We start from the raw sequence: 17,689 nt of genomic DNA, 5'->3' as shown, positions 1-17,689 counted from the left end.
CTGAAGTATAAATTAACAATCAGTGCAATGTTTACATCCTCCTTCCCTGGTCCCAGCCCACTGAGATCACCTTAATTACAATGCCTGCACCACCTCTTTAGTGGATATGTCAGGGGCAGGTTATTACACAAATCCCAGGAGCTGGGTTGCTCAGTTCTCAGGACCTCCTGCCCCAGCTTCTGGTTTTGAGGCCCTGCAGGAATCTTCTGTTAATGTACCCTTATTTCTTGGTTGCTGTGGTATCCTGTGCAGAAAGATGCTATTGAGGAACACAGAGCAAAATCTTTAGTTGGAGTGGGAGCGCTCCATTCCAGACAAGGAACAGAATAAGTGGACGTGGGGCACAGTAAAGTGAACTTTTTCCAGTTGAAAAATACAAGCGTCTAGAAAGAGAGCGACCTTCATCATTCACAATGAGTGGCCCTGTCAGGGGAACATGCTGTGCTGCTGTCATAGCCCTCTCATCTGCTCCTTTTTAAGGTCTGGACTTGCAGAGTATCCTCTCACAGGCTCAGTGGTGGCCTTAGCAGGACCATGCTTTGGTTTTTCCCCCGTGGACTGAAGCAAGGAAAGCAGGACCTGCTTGCTGGTGGGAGTGGAGGGTTGCAGGGGAGAGCTGCAGCCAACCAGAGCAGGATTTTTGTTGTCCCTTAGTTTGCTGCACTTTATTTCCGTGCCTGTGTGGGGCACATAACATCTTAATATGTGTGAGCACAGAATATGACTCAGTGTGACTATGGTCAGCAAGCTTTTGCTTGATGGTGTTACTTGGAAATCACCACGCGCTCCAACTAGCTGAGAGCCACTGTTCCAGCAGAGCACCAGGATTTATGTGCTGCAGAACTGAATGCCTCTAAATGCACACCACCCCTGGGCTCAGCCTGCCTGAAATCCTTTTTGTACAATGTAATTTACATTAACCACCATTGTTCATGTCCACAGCAGGTACCATTGTTCACATCCATATTAGGCTCCTGGCTTTCAAGGCCAGCAGAAACCATTAAGTTACCCAGACATTCTCCCAAGTGCTTCTGCAGACTTTCTTCAGACTGATTGGGGCCTTTCTTTTCATTTCCCAGAAAAATCGCTATGAGATTTACGTTGGCCTTCTGAAAGAAGGGGTGAAGGAGCTGCTGAGCGGAGGAGAGAACGATGCACCAGGACTGAAGAAATCCCACTCGAGCCCTTCATTGAATCAGGAGTCTCCAGTCAGTGCCAAGGTGAAACGCAATGTCTCGGAGAGGAAGGACTACAAGCCAGAAACACCCAGCATTAAGCAGAAGGTCACTTAGGATGGAAATGACAACTAGGGGAACAGCCATGCAGCAAAGTACCGGTGGTCAAAATTTTTTCATTTAATAACCTGTCATTCACAAAAAATAAGTGCATCTGCCTGAATGGGGTGTTAGTGACATTTTCTATTGTATATTTTGCTGTTTCTGTGCAGATTGTGGGAGATGTCTTTGCTCCTGCTTTGCTTTGCTTTGTTAATTTATCATTTAGCAGTTGAAGCATCGGGACTTTTTTGTGTTGTTCTGTTTCTAAAGGAGCTGGGGGAGGGGTAGAGCGCTGTGACGTATATTCTGTCTCTTCCCCGTTTATCTCCTCCCATCGGCATGTGGCTTTCATATCTCAAGTCACTTGTCACTTTATTTATGTGGTGGGTGGGAAAAGTAACTGGACAAATGCTGCAGTGCTGTATATGCAGGCTGTAGCTGTGAGAAAATCTGTGGGAATGGGCAGCTGCAGAAGGCTGGGAAGAGCCTGGGATGCTGGGAACGCTGGTTTCCTGACAATACAGAGCATGTTAGTACTGGTACTTAGCAGCAGGTGCTACAGTAGTCACTGTTGCTTGTCGTTATTGCATTGATCCTGGACCCACGAGTGTAAACGAATGAAACCTGGGAACCTCTGGCAATGCTGGGATGACAGCATTGCAATAATTTGTTTCCTTCCAAGGAGAGTCTTCTCCTGAGTTAGCAGGCTGGGAGGTATCCAAAACTGTGCTGTCTTTGCAATCAAAGAGATTAGGGATTACCCAGTCAGAATGAATACCTGGGCTTTAAATTTGTTTGTGCAGGAGGCTGCTGTAGATGTCAGCCATCAGCATTGTATTTTAAAGATAAAGGGCCTCTGTGTAGTTTTTAACTATACGCTCTCACTTAGCTGCTATATAGAGCCTTATGATCTATTGTGCCCTGATACTCCCCTGTCCAGGAGTTTCCTTGTTGATGTGCACAGATAGGTGTTTGCAATTCCTGTGCTAGTGACAAAGCATTTTGCCTTTTCCCTTCAGGAAGGGATTCTCCTCAGCTCTCCATTTTCCTGCTTTGGCTCCCATAGGCGGAAGAGGCTGGTGCAGACTGGAGAAGGGGACAGATGTGTCCTCACTGCAGGCCAGTGTGATGTTGGCCTGGCTACTCTGTGCCTGGAGTAGCCTCACATCAGCCTCAGCTTTGGCAGATCCTACGCTGCACCTGCAGGGAAGCAGCCCGCCTTCCAGCTCACGTGTACTCTGTACCAGGCTTTCAGAGAGAAGCACAGGACAGGGAAAGACCACTGTGAGTAGAGCTTTCCATACCTGAAAGCCCTGTTTGTGCCACAGACCCTTGGGGTGGCCAGCAGTCTTTAGGCACAGGGAGTAGAAAGAAAAGAAGAAATAATTTTCCTACTTCCCAGCCCTTCTTGCCTGGGCAGCATCATGGCTCTGCAGAGAGCGCTGGCTCACCTGTTACTTAACACACTGGGTTTTAATCTCAGGTTTGATACTGGTCCACTGGGTGAGCTCGGACAGGTCTCTCCCATTTTGCCGCACCCTTCCCCTGTATGGAGTAGTACAACCGAACTGGCCTTTCCCACAGAGCACCTTGGGAGGTAATGTTGAGGGCCAGTTGAAATTTGTTTGTTGCTGTTATTTTTGTTGTGCCTGGCACAGGACAGATTTCCTGATGGATGCAATTCTTAACGCATATATAAACATCAAGATCAATGCAAGGGCTGTTTAGAAACGTGCTGGTGTTTCCAGCCGAAGTAGTCAAAGGGCCACGCATAAAAAAATTACTGCCTGAGTGGGTTTTGTGCTTTGCCGACTTCCCAAAGTCAGTTAATCTACCTTATTGAATTGCCAGTCTTGTGGGCAGGACAGGGAGTGATGAAAGAGAGAAGGACCTTAACAGCCCTGTGTGACTTGCCTCCCCTGCTGAGGACCGCTGTGCGACAGCTTTCCTGGTGTTGTGCTCGACAATGGCTGTAATGGAGATGCTGCGGTCTCAGATGGTGGGAGGTATTGAAGCAAATCAATCCTTGCAGTTGCAGTCCAGCAGCAAAACCACATGGGACTGTTTCCACATGTGATGCTGGGACGCGCGCGCTCACATCTGGCATCTGCCGCTGAAAGTGGCCACTCTGCGCTAGAAGTCAGGAGGTTGGCCCTAACCCAGGCAACACTGCTAAAACTGCAGAGTCCCCAGTAGAAACAGCCACTGCTTCCCAAGCGCTGGGGCTTCGGAAGTTGTGCATGCTTACTACAATAGAGCAAAATGTTCAGTCCTCTTCCTGAAGAAGAGAGATGCTTTCTGCTGCTGGAGCCAAAGTGGTGTGGTACAGCATGCTAAGTTAGGAGACTCAGTGCAGACAGGTGCATGATAGTGCTCATTGGGAGGGGTTCTTTGAATTAATCAAGTGTGGTAGATCAACAGCTCACAGAGGGGAAACAAAGCCAGATCGCTGCAGCTGTTCATCATGCTCTGGTGGTTTAAAACAAACAAGCATAAGAGAGAGAGAAATTCCTTTGGGGAATGCCAATGCACATTTGAGAAGAAAACTTGTTCGGTCTTAAATAACAGGGTTAGGAAGCATGCGGCAGAAACAAAAAAAATTTGTGCAGATTTGTAAATGGGCCCTGCTTGGCTGTCAGGGTGGGGTTGTCTGGATGAGCTTTTTCAAGGCAGGCTGGAACATCCAGCAAACCTCTTGTGATTACGGAGTGCAGTGCTTTAAAAGGCAAAGAGGTGACATTTAACATTTTTTCCCCAGCTTTTAAAAATATTCTGCATGCTGTAGACTGCAGTTAAATTGCTGAGCTCAAAAAGAAATTATTTCTCTAAAATGCGTTTCCCAGCTTTGACACAGAAACTGGATAATTCCTCTTCAAAGTCATTGCAGAGGAGATGATTCGAAGCAATGGAAGTCAAAAGTAAACTACAAAATGATGATTTTTTTTTCATTTTTCATTATTTATTCTCTATTTCCATGTATACTTGTAAACAGCTTAGGGTATATTTTTTTAAGTCTCATCTGGGCTTAGAAAATGCAGTTTTTCACTGCGTTTTTTAGTCATTGAACATTTGTTGAGCTTGAAGTACTCTTGGTGAGACTGCTGAGGTGTGCAGATTAGTTTACTGAGAATTTGTCGGGTTCTGCTCAAGTTTTAATTAACGCTGTTTTGCCCCGTTGCTTTACAAATTCTAGGCATCCTAGGCACCCATATGAAAATGCACATTTCAGAGGCAGAGAAAAAGGTGATCCTGTTGTGAATGCCTAGGGCTGTTCCTAGACTCCCTTAGGAATGGGATCATTTAATTAGCAGCACCATAATTTGCTTGCCCCCCAACCTTGACACCCCCCACCCCACCCTTGTAAAGGGTGGGGGCAGCTTCTCAGGAGGTCAGTGGTGCATCTTCTTGAGTGCTTGAGTGGTACCACTGAGAGTCTGGCCAAGTAGCTTTGCATGAGACCCAGTACCTTGCCTTTCTTTGCTGAGATGTTTGCCTTTAGCAGAGACCAGTGCTTGACCTCAGTGATTCAGCAGCTGCTGTTGCATGCAGTATGCAAGGATACTCTGCTGATTTCCAGCCCTCCTCTGGGACACACCATGCACCAGAACTTGGTATCAGCAGAGCAGCCTGCCGCTTTCCAGGGGGGCTCAGTGTGAGCAGGACTTACTGGCAGATCACTACAAGCATGTGTGTGTAACCCAGCCTTTGTGTCAGTGATGCAGGGAGGCGTCATCCTTCCTTGTCATCCTCCCTCCTGCAGTGTGCAACCATTGCTCAGGCAAAGCCTTGCCTGCATCCCCCCCTCTCAAGATGCAGGCAGAGGTCATGGATGGATCCATCCTACTCTGAAGCATTGCTGGTTGCTAACCCTCCAGAGGCTGGACCATCTCCTCTCCTTGACTGAGGGAAGAGAGGCAGGAAAAGGTCTCGCTGGGTTTGTTGCACCTCACAGAAGAGGGGTTAAGGAGAAGGGCAAAACTGCCTTCCCCCTCTCCCCACTCAGTGACCAAAGCAGGTATGATACTCTCCCAAAGCCAAAACCACACTCTTCTCCAGGAGTCACCAGGATGCAGGGATCTGGTTGAGATGGTTTTCGTTCAGCAGCAGCTGCTAAAAGAGTCTCTTTGGAGCGGCTGTGTGTTTGTGTGCGTCCTGCAGATAAATCACGCATGGACCAGTGAACATGACTACAGCTTTTAAATCCAGTATTTATGTTGTGTCTTTAATTGATGTAGAGAGATAAGTCACCCAGCAGAGTGATTAATGCAGCGGAGCTGTGGGGGAACGCTGTTCAGCTGCGACGCTGACTCAGACAGTTTTTTCATCTGTAGCCAGCTACTTGTAAATGGTTACCAGAAGCTTTTTAAGAGCTTGTAACAGCTCATCACTTAAGTGCTTTCCCTCTGATCCCACCTGCTCCCAGGGTGCAGTCTGTCCACTTTTGGGGGCTCTCCTGGAGAGCAGTGCTGAGCACAGCCCTGCTTTGAGCAGGGGTTTGGACTAGCAGACCTCCAGAGACCAGAATTGTTCAGTGATTTTTCACAGCTACAGTGCCTTCTGTAGTTCTTCTGGCTTGAAACAGCCAGTATTTTTGTCTTTCTCCAGTGCAGGAGTGAGGTTCTTGCTTCATTAGAGCAGCCCCTTCCGTGAGGAGGTGGTTGTGGCAGTGGAGAAAGCCAAAGGCGGCAGGGTTATCACTGGGCTTCTGGAGGCATTATATGGCAATGTTCTTGAAAGCGGGGAAGGCTTTTCTCTGCAGACAGCATACCGCTTACCATCTCTGCATTCTCCATCCCTAAATCAATTTTGGCCTTATCACAGTCTGACAGCTCCTCCTCCTTTTCTGTCAAGCTGCTCCTGTCTGTCATCTTAGCACCTCAGCTGCTTCTGTATAACAGGTCTCTTTCCTTCCATGCTTACAGCAATCTAGAAAATTTGACTGTCCCATCTTGCCTTGAGAAAATCTGCCCTGAAGCAGTACTGCATTGAATGGATAACCCTGTGAACAGCTTTTTCATTCTGCTCGTTGGTAGCCTGTGTTTCCAACCACAGTTATAGCTGGGAGGTGTGAGACGGAGTTGCAGACTGCCATGATCCTCTAGCATTACGCTGCAGGGACACAAGGTCCCCCCTCCCACACTCAAGACCAGACAATTGAGGCATTCCTAGTCTTGTTTCCAAAAGTCTCAGAGGCAGAGGCTATAGGCACAGGCAACCCATGCTGTGGTGAAACTTTGAAATGCTGTTTTGCAAGGAGCTGGGTACTTTCCAAATCAAATGGCCATACATTTTGCAGCCTTTTGGGGAGCTGTAAAAAATGTTTAAAAAGGAAGGAAAAAAAAAAAAAAAAGAGAAGCCATTTTCAACCAGTGTCCCCCAAGCACAGAGAAGTTGTATCCAGGTTGTTAGAAACGCCAGCTGCTTTTGCAGAGGCAAAGGCAGTATACACACTTTATCTCAAGCAATGTTCCAGCTTGTTGCTTCTTTAAAATTTTTCCCACTGTTGCCCTCTCCAAGGCTCTGGGATGTCACATCAGCTCTGAGAGGGCAGTTATGAAGTCTACATTTCTCCCCAGAGCATGACCAGAGCTCCCCAGCTTGTGTTCCCAGCATCCGATACCTAGGCTGCCTAGAGGGGTAAACCAACAAAGCTGTCTCAGAAATTGCTTTGAAAGAGCTAGTCTCCAGCTTGTGCTTTTTAGAGGATATTTTTAGTGCATATAGGAAGCAGTATGCCTGGCCTCTCCTCTCCTCTCTCCCAGAGCTCTCCCAGCAGCATAGGTGTAGTATAGTGAGCTGCTTCACCTGGAGCTTCACTCTGTGGGGCCTGAACATTTGCTCCACCAACAAGAGGCTTTGTCAGCATCCAGAAAATGCTATCGAGAGAAGTGATACCACCTAAGCTGAGCACCAGTGCGCAGGACAATACTTCCTTTACAGTCAGAAAACTAGTGCCACCCTCTGTGCTTGGTCACCTGCTGGGCACTGTGTGCTTGAGCATTACCCTCAGCGCTGGGGGTAATTGGAAATGCTGGCTTCCTTTTTCACCTGCATTGTGCTTGTTGAGAGACTGTCCCTACCACCTGCTGCTTTTCTTCCTTGTGACAGCAGCACCCTCATCCAGGGATGCCACGTTCCTGTTGTAAGGTGGCTGGTTTAAATAAGAGCAAGGAGGACAGGTCCTGGGGAAATGTGTATCTGCTCTCCTGTTGGCAACATCCAGTTGAACAGTGAAAGGAGGCAGCCTCAGCACTCTGCAAGGTACCTTGGAGAGGATACCTTGCTTGTCTATTTTGTTAGCTGCATTGAGGCTGTATTTTAATTACTAGAGCAGTTCCCTTAGCAAATGCAAGTAACAGCTTTCCATGACTTTGCTGCATGGTCAGAAGGAGCAAATTTAGGCCAGCCCAAAGCGTTCCCTGTGCTACGCTTTGAGCAGTGAACTACTATGTAAAAAATGAGGGACCTCCCACAGCATCTGCTGTTAAATCTGTGCCAGGAATCAGCTGGGGTATAGGCCAGAGGTTTATTTGGACTGAGGAAAAGTACATCACTTAGCAATGCAAGGATTGAAAGTGCTACAGACTACAAGGGCAGGATTTTTCACTGACATAAACCACTGTAATTGGTAGCCACTCTGAAGCAGTGGTCCTGTATGTAAGTCACTTAAATGAAACCAGCACGAAAAGTTACTTTTTGTCTAAGCAGGCAAGATTTCAGCTTCTCCTTGGGTAAGTGAATATCCTGGTGTAACCACAGAGCAGCTAGCTAAGCTGCTGTGGAGACTTGTTTTACACAAAAAACCTCCCCTGAGCCTCTTGCTGGGAGAAGGGAGATGGATGATACCCAGTCTATGTCACTGTACAGGGCAAACTGACAGTGATATAAGTCTTAAATCACTTAGACGCTTATGAAAACCTCATGTTAATGCTGTCAAATTCTGAAAGGCTGTAGGATGAGAACAGGGGTGGGTTGTGTGCTGGTTTTTTTTAATCTGTACATATTCATGACAAATATGTCCTCTTACTCAAGGTTGGGATTATAACTTGGCTAAAACAAGAGAGTTTTTTGGCAGTTTGGTAACTTTAAAACCACTACTCTTTGTATGAGGTACAATCTGAGACTTATATTACTTGGTGAACATGTTTAAGTGATGCCTATAGATGTGTGTACATATTTCATAGGTATAGTACGGCTTCTGTGGCTCAGCACTCCAAAGCCTGCTGTTCTTTTCTGAGGCGTATTTTGGTCAAAGCACTTCAGCAGCTGCAGGCTTTGTTAGGATGCTTGTTGTTCTAGTTCTCTCAAATTAGGTTAAACTGTCATCAGAACTTTTACAGATTTAGGGTATCCCTTGAGCTGCGTTGATCTCCATGTGTTGTCCGCCAGGACCTGCCTGTTATTCTGCACGTCAAAAGCAAAGGCATATATTTGAGAGTCTAAGTAAGGATTACTGGGTGGGATTTTCTGCTAGCTTAACACTGGGTTGACTCTCTCCCTATTGATGTCACCCAGTGCCTGCACCGGGAGCATCTGTGCTCACTTCTGAAAATCACACTCCGGGGATCTAATACACAGCTTTACTTCTGAAAATGTTGACCTCGCTCTGTGAAAATTCAGCAAGGGGACATCATGTTCAAAAGTGTCCAAGGAGGACAGGTGCTTGTGATGTCTCCTGTAGATACGGCCGTACAGCAGTAGTGAGGGTTTCTTTCTGCAACTGTACAGATTTTTGAAAGAATGTCTGGCTCATCAGCCGGGAGAAGAAGAGCGGCAGGGCTGAAGTATCTCTGGCATCTCATATGCCTCCCAGAGTTTTCCCTTGGGAGATTAAAAAAACTTTTTAACAAGTCGCTGGTCTAAGTAAAAAGACGTATGGAAACCCAGTGGGTTTTCCTATTGTGCTCTAGTCAGGGCAACACTAGCATTATCTGCATTATCCCTGGAAAGGGAAAGCAAAGCCTGAGGGTAGGTTTCTTACCTGGAGTCATAAAACTTGTCATTCAGTTAACCTTGAAGCACTTGAGCAACCTCAGTGAAGCCATGCCTTTGTACTTCACTGGACCATGGCCACAGTGATTGTGTTTTGCAGAACTGAGACATGAGTGGACTGTAGCTCAGGATAAAATGAAGAGGGACAACCCCATCACCTTGCTTTGGGCAAGCTGTAATCCTGCAATCCCTTTTCAGGCACAGAGCTTCTCCCTTGGGTTACCTGCCTCCCATGGTGATATAGTGGGAAGATGATGTGAGCACTGTCACACTCAGAGGCACAGCTAGAAAGTGTCAGTTGCCCTCCACCTGAGCTGCTGCAGAGTTGTTTTTCATTATGCCAAGAAAGGGGACTGAATTTTCAGTTATTGTTGCATGATACTCAGCAGGGAAGAGTAACTCTTGGTAGTGGTAGTGCACAAGAACATTTTGCACATGTGTGTACACACACCCTGTGCGTCTCTTATGTGCAGACCTAATCTTACAGGGCCTGAGAGCAGTCCTTGCAAGACCTTTCCTGTCGGTGGTCTCTCATCCCTTTTGCCAAGTGTAGGAACCTTCTTTCTGATAACCTCAAATGTGGTTTACTTTCATCACTGAATCGCTGGTGTATTTTTCATGCAACACACTAGAGACGCAGTCCCGGTCTCACTGCTTGTGGTAACTTCTTGGTCTGCTGTGAAGCAGCATTGAGGTAGTCACTAAATCTTTTCCAGCGGCGTGAAACTTGCTGCTCTGACTCTTGGCATGGTCATTGTCTTGGGTTTGAGGCTGTCCCACCACCAGGGCACCCTATTTTGTCCCTGGGAACATGCATGGGCAGAAAAGCATACTCCTCAGTGATCAGAGTCAGAGCTGTGCAGACTTAAGTCAAGCCCTTGTTCATGGGAGATGTGTTCACGTGCTGCTGATGTCCATGAGGACTCAAACATATACTTGCTTACAGAGATGCTTTCCTGAAGCAGAGTTGTCACTCTTTTCTACAGATACTACAGGATGCCCTCCCTTATTCTGCTTCATGTAACTGGTACTAGAATGATCATTTCTTGATAAATGAAGGCACTTAATCAGTCCTCTTCCCCTTGGAAGAAGGATTTTTGGGGATATTGTTATATCATTTAAAATAATATTTTGGATTTTAAGTTTACATTGCTTTATTTTTCACTTGAGGTGACTGTATATAAATATTTTCCTCTATTTTATCATTGCTGATAAAGTAAGCCTACGGTATACAGATAAATAATTTGCCTTTGATGTATTGAAACTGTGAGATATAAAGTAGACTTCTCTCTTGTGTCCATGTTCCTGACGATAACTCTGTTCCTCTGTGTTTTTATAAGTTGGAATAAATGTTGCTTACGGGCAACAGAGAGCCTGCAAGCTTCCCAAGAATTTTTATGTAATTGAAATCAAGCAACCCTAGTGAAGGATCTCACATACGTATAACAATATATGTATATGTACAAACTTTAGAAAGAAATAAACCAAATGTATTTCATCTTCTGCAGTTGAATGTTTTTTATTGGAGCCTTTATTATTGCTTCCTATGAGTAACAGCATGAAGGTGGCTTTACCGGCTCATACAGCAGCTTCTGGCTGTCCTGCTCGAGAAGGATACAGACCAATGAGCTGGTGCAGCTGTTTCCCCAGTGCACACTTCTGACTTCTGTCAGTCAGCAGTTTCAAGGTTTCTTGAGCTGGAGGATGCACGTACAGTCTGCCTTACAGAAACATGGTCAAGACCTGCATACCTCTGCCAGGGCAAAGGCCGGTGCAACCCCACATAAATATATAGCCGACAGTCCTTACCGAAGGAAGCATGAGGAGGCACGTGGTTGGGGTAACCAATGCAGCCAGTGTACTGCGTGCAGGCTAGTCCTGCAAGAGGGCAGATCTTAACTTTCACACCTCTGCAAGAGGTTACTTCCCCTCCAGGCTGTTACAGGGTATGTAGCCTGCAGAATTATTACTACTTAGCTGTGAAGAGACACCAAGAAGAGAATTAACTGATCAAAAATGGGTTTACCAGCACATGGATGGAACAGGGAGACTGCAGCAAACAGCTGTTCAGAGATTATTGGGAGGTGACTCAAGATTTTTTATGAGGCAGTTTGAGGGTGCCATCAAGTTTGGGAATTGCCATTGGATTGGCCTGGTGGATGGGAAGCAGGGTTCCATGAGAGATAGAAAAGCTGTACACTAGAGAAAAAGTGGGAGTGCAGAAGGACAGAGGTGGGAGTGGGTAAGAAACAATGGCTGTCCAAAGTGAGAGGAAGCAGGCTGTACAACACACAGAAAGCAACAGCCTTGTGCTTGCTGTTCTTGGGTTGGACGTGGGAAGATAGGATACTGTGTGGAGGGTGAGTAACATGGCAAATGAAGAGAACATGTCCAGTACCAGGTGGGACATGGAGAAGCTTTATAGTAGAACTGGAGACAATAGTAGGGAAGACATGTTTTTTCTTACCAAAATCTCTGTGAATGTTTGACCATCTTGAGATGATTGTTTCTTTGTATGTTTTCCTCCTAGAGACTCTGCATGTTGCCTTTAGATGAATAGCAAGACCTCCAGCACTTGAGATAGTTACGTGCTTTTTTTTTTTTTTTTTTCACACCATGCCATGGGGTGTCAGATTTTTTCATTGCCGTTCCATCCTGGTTACTTCAAAGCACTCAGGGTTTTTGGTTCCAATGCATGATCCTGGATTAGTATGTCTTTTATGAAAAGACTAAACAAAGTGGTGGTGAGGATGGGTGGGAGTGGGTGGCCCAAATGAATATTTTTACTGTGTCTGAATGTTAATGTCAGTGCTACTCACCGCATCTTTTCCTATTTTGTCTTCCTAGCTGACAAAGTCAACGCTGAGCATTTTCTGGTGATTTTCTGCCTGGAATCATTAGTCACGTCACATTGCTCACAATGCATTAAACTAGAACAAAATGACAGAACAGGTGCAAAGTGAAAGACAGATGCATTGATACTCATTTCATTGTCCATTTTCAGTTCAGGTTTCCAAGTACAGAATACAATTGTGAAGGGAGCCTGAAAAGGCTAGCTTGTATATGCAGGTGAAACCTCCACAGTCCACAGAAGCTACACATCTCTTTGGCTATTTATAAATAATGTAGCATGAGAGAGTGACTTAGCCCAAAAGTAAAGCACAGCTTGGTCTGCAAATGTCATGAGTATCTCTAGATTAGAAATGCAAAGCAAGTTCTTACCCAGCAGAGCACTAATGTATTGCAGTGGCCTCCTAAACGGCAAGGAAAGGGCAAAAATACACAGTAGCTTTTAAGGTAGAGTTTGAAGTGGAATTATATGATAACCCAGGTTTTTGTTTGTCAGGACATTGCATATTCCAGCTCTTTCTTTCCATGTTTTCTGCTAAATTGACGTTTCTCAATGTTAATTTTAGGGCATCTCTTCTAGTCCCGTTCCAAAGCTATTTTTGGAGTAGATCAGGTGTGTAGGTGATGTGGGTCTTTGTTTTGTTGGTCTGCTCTTGACCATAAGACACAAAGACAAGGAGCTTAACTGGAATGAGATAGAGGAATCAAGGCTAAGTAGACTGATTTACCTAGGAGAATGTGTAAGGTCATGTGTTGTTAACATGAACGGGCAATTTGTGGGGAGGTTTTGGCCCCCTGTACCCGGGCAGGGGTATCAAGAATACTGCATAAGGCTGAGATTGCCCCAGTAACAACTTCAGAAACACCAGACTTTGGTACAGATTGCTGAATTGTGCCAGTGAGGAACAAGTAACAAGGGATGTGCTGTGTCTTAGGGAGGAACTTGAGCAGAGAAAGAGGGGGATAAGTGTGGCAAAAAAAGTTGTTCCAGAAATAGAAACAATGATAGGTAAGGTAGAAGATCAGGTAAAGAACAAAGGACGAGGCAGTCTTCTGAAAGGAAGAATGCAGGTGTGTACAGATGACAGTGATGCTGACTTGCAAACCCAAGCTGGCAGAACTCCCCATTGGGCTTTCCATCAGGTCTGTGTCTGAAAATCTCAGTGTGAGAGCATGAGCTGCAGAGTGATAGACTTCCACCCTGGTGGTAGGTCATGTAGGGTGGGAAACATGGAGGATTTGTAAGTGAATAGTAGATGTGTGTGATTCATAAGATTTAGGAGTGTTAGGTTAACAGCTTTATAATTGTGTGTAATAGAGTAGGAAATAGTATAATTGCAGATTAGCCATAGTGGTGTGTTTATTTGAAAATTAGTATATTGATTACTTAATAGATTGACCAGTTTCTTAGTAATGTGTTGGTTAGTCACTAAATGCTGTAGTTTCCTAAGTCAGTTACATCTTGGTCTTGCAATACAAATGGAGGGAGTTGCTTCTTTAAGTAACGTTACACGGGGAGAAAGGCTCCAGGACAGTTCCTGCCTAGTCTTAACTTGCCTCAGCCACAGCAAGTTTAATGACTTAGACAACTGCAGGGATACTTGTAAAAATCTTTGAAGATACTGGAATTATTCAGGAACTCTGCCAGTGATCACAAGCACAATCTTTAGGTTTTTAAAGGATGAGTCTTGAGAATGCAAAAATAACAGTGAAAAGGACGTATTGGGAAAGGTCTGTGAATTAAAATCTCAGGGACAGACTTTTATAGTGCACAAGCATTGTGTTTTCTCAAAGAACATGTACAGGCGCTGGTGGGCCTTCATCTGTGCAGTCTTGAAATGTAGGTGAAATATACTGTACAGATGGCTAGAAGACTGCAGAAGAAAGCAGAATATAGCACCAGGGACTAAAAACTGTGGAAAAGAAAATGGAAAAGATGGTTTGCCCAAGCGGAGAGCAACCATGGACTGTTTGAAAACCAGAGGCAAGACAAAAACTGAACAAAACTGGGGAAAAAAAGTATGGGAGGCAATTGAACAGTACACAGATTCAGTTATCACTTGGAGAAGACAATCCATTAATAAGAAAGGAACAGCCACCTGTGAAGGCTGCCTAATGCCTCCCTTTGTCCAAGTGCTCTTTTGGTGAAAAGTTCTTATGCCCCCATTGTTTGCAGAGGCACTTTGAACACTGTCAGGGCTGCGGTGGGGTCAGGAGAGTGTGCTGTGTGCTGGCCTTCAGGGAAAACTGCTCAGAGTTAGCCAAGATAGATATTCCGTCCTGTGCTTTGTAGCTTGGAAGACAGCAGCATCCCTAGGCCTGTGCACTGTCAGCTGGATGGGGAATGGCTTTGCTGTAAAGGACAGGGAAAAAAAAGCCCAAACCCAAACTCTGAAGCCTATTTTCCCCTCACCACTATACAGAGATTGTTCAAAATACATGAGTTTGGGTGGTTTTCTCCCCACCCGCCGCCCCTGCCCCCCAAAATGTCTTTGTTCAGCCAGAAATCATCTTTCTGATCTGCCTCACCCTTTGATGCTAAGTTCAGAAGTGCAGGGTAGGGATGCTTTGTCACCTCTTTGGGAAGGTGAATAATTTTAGTCAGTTTGAGCAACCTTCTCCTCTCTGCCCAGGTGTCTAGTGTAAAAAAGCACACTTTCTCTTTTCAGGGTAATTCCAGCCAGGACTTGTTAACCAAGATGTGTGGTTCTGGACACTTACTGTGGGTGCAGTCTTCAGCACAGATGCATGTCCTATCATTTGAGAATTGGTTTTGATCAAGGTGATGACAGGGATGCTGCTGAGAAGGGTGGGTGTGGAGAATGCCTCTGTCAAGCCTGAAGTGCATATGTGATACCCAGCTCTTGTACACACTGCTTCCCATCCCATCCCATCCCACCCCATCCCATCCCATCCCATCCCATCCCATCCCATCCCATCCCATCCCATCCCATCCCACCCCTGTGCTGGGCGTTCTGTAAGTACAAGTACTGAGACTGGGGTGGATGGAGCCAGGGCCATCCCTGGCAGCCAGTTACTGCATCCTTGGCTTTATCCAAATAGATGCTCACTGTGGCAGGAGCTTGCAGTGGGCTGTGCCTGGGGTGGGAACACTCTCCATGTCTGAGCTAAAACATCCTGCTGGGACAGTTTTGTGGGGGCCTTGCAGCCAGCTGATGATAGCAAGCACAGTGTAAAACCCAAGTCCCTATTACCACAGCCATACCCACACTGCGTTTCTCAGGCAACTGAGGTGTGGGCGGCAGTTAAGAGGTTGTAATTGTTTCGGGGGTGGGGTGGGGTGGGATTGGGGGGTGTGGAGGGAAGAAGCCCATATACACACACACATGAAAAAAACCCAATAACAACAAAAAAAGAAGTGCTCTTTCTGTTTAGCTGCAATTTCTGACTGCACTTTAGACAAATTGTCAGAATCTGCATTCCCGTTGGCAGGGAGCCAGGTTCCCTGGCATGCTGATTAAACTGTGTGTGGGCAAAATGTAGGCAGATGATGGGGACCTGGTACACTGAAATCTTGGTGAGCTTTGTTTTCCATTGCTGCTGCTTTCTTTTTCTCTCCAAACTCCTTGCAGGCTAGTTTTCTGACCATCCCTGGCTGGATCTGTTTTATGGCCTGAACCTTCAACTTTGGGAGCTGAGAAGAACCGTGAAGCCACAGAGGCAGGTGCTCATGGTGCATAAACTCTAGCTGCTCATTCACCTGCAGGTGAGCAGATAACCCTCTTGAGTGCAGTGAAGCTATTGGAAGGACCAAAAATGCTGGGCTACAGCTGCAGGTGAATGTTGACCCTCTTCTGCGAAGGACCCAGCCAGCCAGCACAGTATGTGCTCCTGATCCAGCTCCAGCTGGGAGCTCAGTCTGTGACAGCTCCTCTGAGGAACACTGCTTTTCTTCAGTGGGCTATGCTGCCCTTCCCCAGCCTGGGGCACCGGAGTCCCTCTGGCTGACACCACAAGCAGCTCACGAAGCGCTGGAGCTGCGGAGTTTAAGAAATTTCTAGGCAATCTGCTGCTTAAGTCTCACACTCATCCACTGCCTGGCATGTGAAGACTAGGAACTGTTGTATCCTTCCTGGGATATGTGTCTGCTTGTCATGGTGGACACCCTTGGTTTATACTGACTCATTTCTTCACTGAATTTTCACTTGGTTTCTCATAATTTCTCTCAGGGCTTATCAGCACTCAGTCAGGAAGGTAAAATGAATTGACAAACCTTTGGAACCACAGCGCACACCGGGTGGAGACACTTCTCAGGAACGTAACGGCTGTGCTCCACTGTGATTCGAAGTTGCTCCACTTCCATGTGGGAGCTGATGCCACCACAAAGGGCTTGACTGGATAGCTACACCTCAGGTGAGGTAACTGCTTTAAAATGGGTAAGCTGCACTGCACGGAACACCTTTGTGGGCACCCTGATTCAGACGCAGGGTGGCCTCTGGGCAGCCTAGCTTCTGGAGCAAGGCAAGCTGAATCCCTTTTCTAAATCTGAACATGCAGGCTGAATCCCTTTTTTAAATCCCACGGCAATTTGACTCACATATGTAGCTAATTCCTCTTTAATTTTGTAAGAGATCTGGCACAAACAAATCCCTAGAGGTATTTTGTAGCCCTCTGGACTCTTGCTGCACTTATGATTCATCAGATGTGTCTTGATGTTTAGCTCAGTGTGCAGTCTGACTGACAGGGCCTCCTTGCCAAGCATTAGGAGCTGGAGAAGTCCTGCAGGGGCTTACATGTGTGAACTGTGCAGTCTGCGGCTCAGCCTCTCACGATTACAGAGAAGGGTCTGGTCCTCCAGGTAGGAGCTACCAGGAGGTTGAGGTGCCAGCTCCAGATCCATTCTGGCTATGATCTGCCTCTGTGTCCAGGAGCCAAGGTGGTTTCACCCTCGAGCTTCCCCAGGAGCGGACCAAGACCAGAGCTGCATCTGTGCATGCCAGTTCTGCCCATATTGTGTAAACAGCAGACTCTCAAGGGCAGGGGCTTCGTCTGTGTACATTCATTAGTAATAAATATTAATCCTTATGATTTGCAAACTGCTTGGCTTTCAGAGACTGGTATGACTTTAATGAAAAACACACAAGGCCTGGCATGGTGTTTTATGAACCCTGGGAATGGTTTGACTTGTTCAAATCTATGCTTGGCTTCGAGTCACAGAAGGGATCAGTCAAAGGAACAGTCTTTTCCCTCTGATGCACCGAGGTTGATTCCTTGAATTTGAGGGGTTTAAATAGCCACTTGACACAAGCATTAAGGAGTTTGAGTTGAAAAATTCTTGATGGTGAAACCATGGTGGAGGCAATTGATCCCAGCTCTGGCAAGGTCAAGGAAAGATCACTCAGATGGTAAAGGCAGAGGACATCTACCAGCTTTTGTCAGCTGAGAACTGAGCTTTGGTGGGCGATGAACTATAGATTCATTGGGGTGCCAAACCTAGGAAACTTTCCCTGTAAATTTGCTCTGATCTGTCTCTCATCTAAATGGATTTAAAAACACATGAAGAAAACGAAGTCCACCCCCATGTAATGGGATTTTCAGGTTTGTCATTC

At 46.1% G+C, this 17,689-nt stretch overlaps 1 protein-coding gene across 6 annotated transcripts in view; it reads left to right on the top strand.

Moving 5' to 3' along the window:
* Positions 1–17,176, top strand: part of PSD3 (pleckstrin and Sec7 domain containing 3) — a 140,040-nt gene extending 122,864 nt beyond the window's left edge. For 4 of the 6 annotated variants that reach the window (XM_037373692.1, XM_037373691.1, XM_037373696.1 and 1 more), the window contains one exon: positions 1,080–10,776. In XM_037373692.1, the coding sequence (XP_037229589.1) occupies positions 1,080–1,292 (213 nt within the window). In that variant the 3' untranslated portion in view covers positions 1,293–10,776. Of the gene's footprint in view, positions 1–1,079; positions 10,777–14,788; positions 14,929–15,712 lie in introns of those variants that run through there. The other 2 variants (XM_037373694.1, XM_037373693.1) reach the window with 2 other exon arrangements.
* The last annotated feature ends 513 nt before the right edge of the window (positions 17,177–17,689 follow it).

Source organism: Falco rusticolus, chromosome Z (genome assembly GCF_015220075.1).
Source record: "Falco rusticolus isolate bFalRus1 chromosome Z, bFalRus1.pri, whole genome shotgun sequence".
Classification (NCBI taxonomy): Eukaryota; Metazoa; Chordata; class Aves; order Falconiformes; family Falconidae; genus Falco; species Falco rusticolus.
The sequence above is the reverse complement of the archived record's forward strand: the minus strand, read 5'-3'. Positions and strand labels throughout refer to the sequence as shown.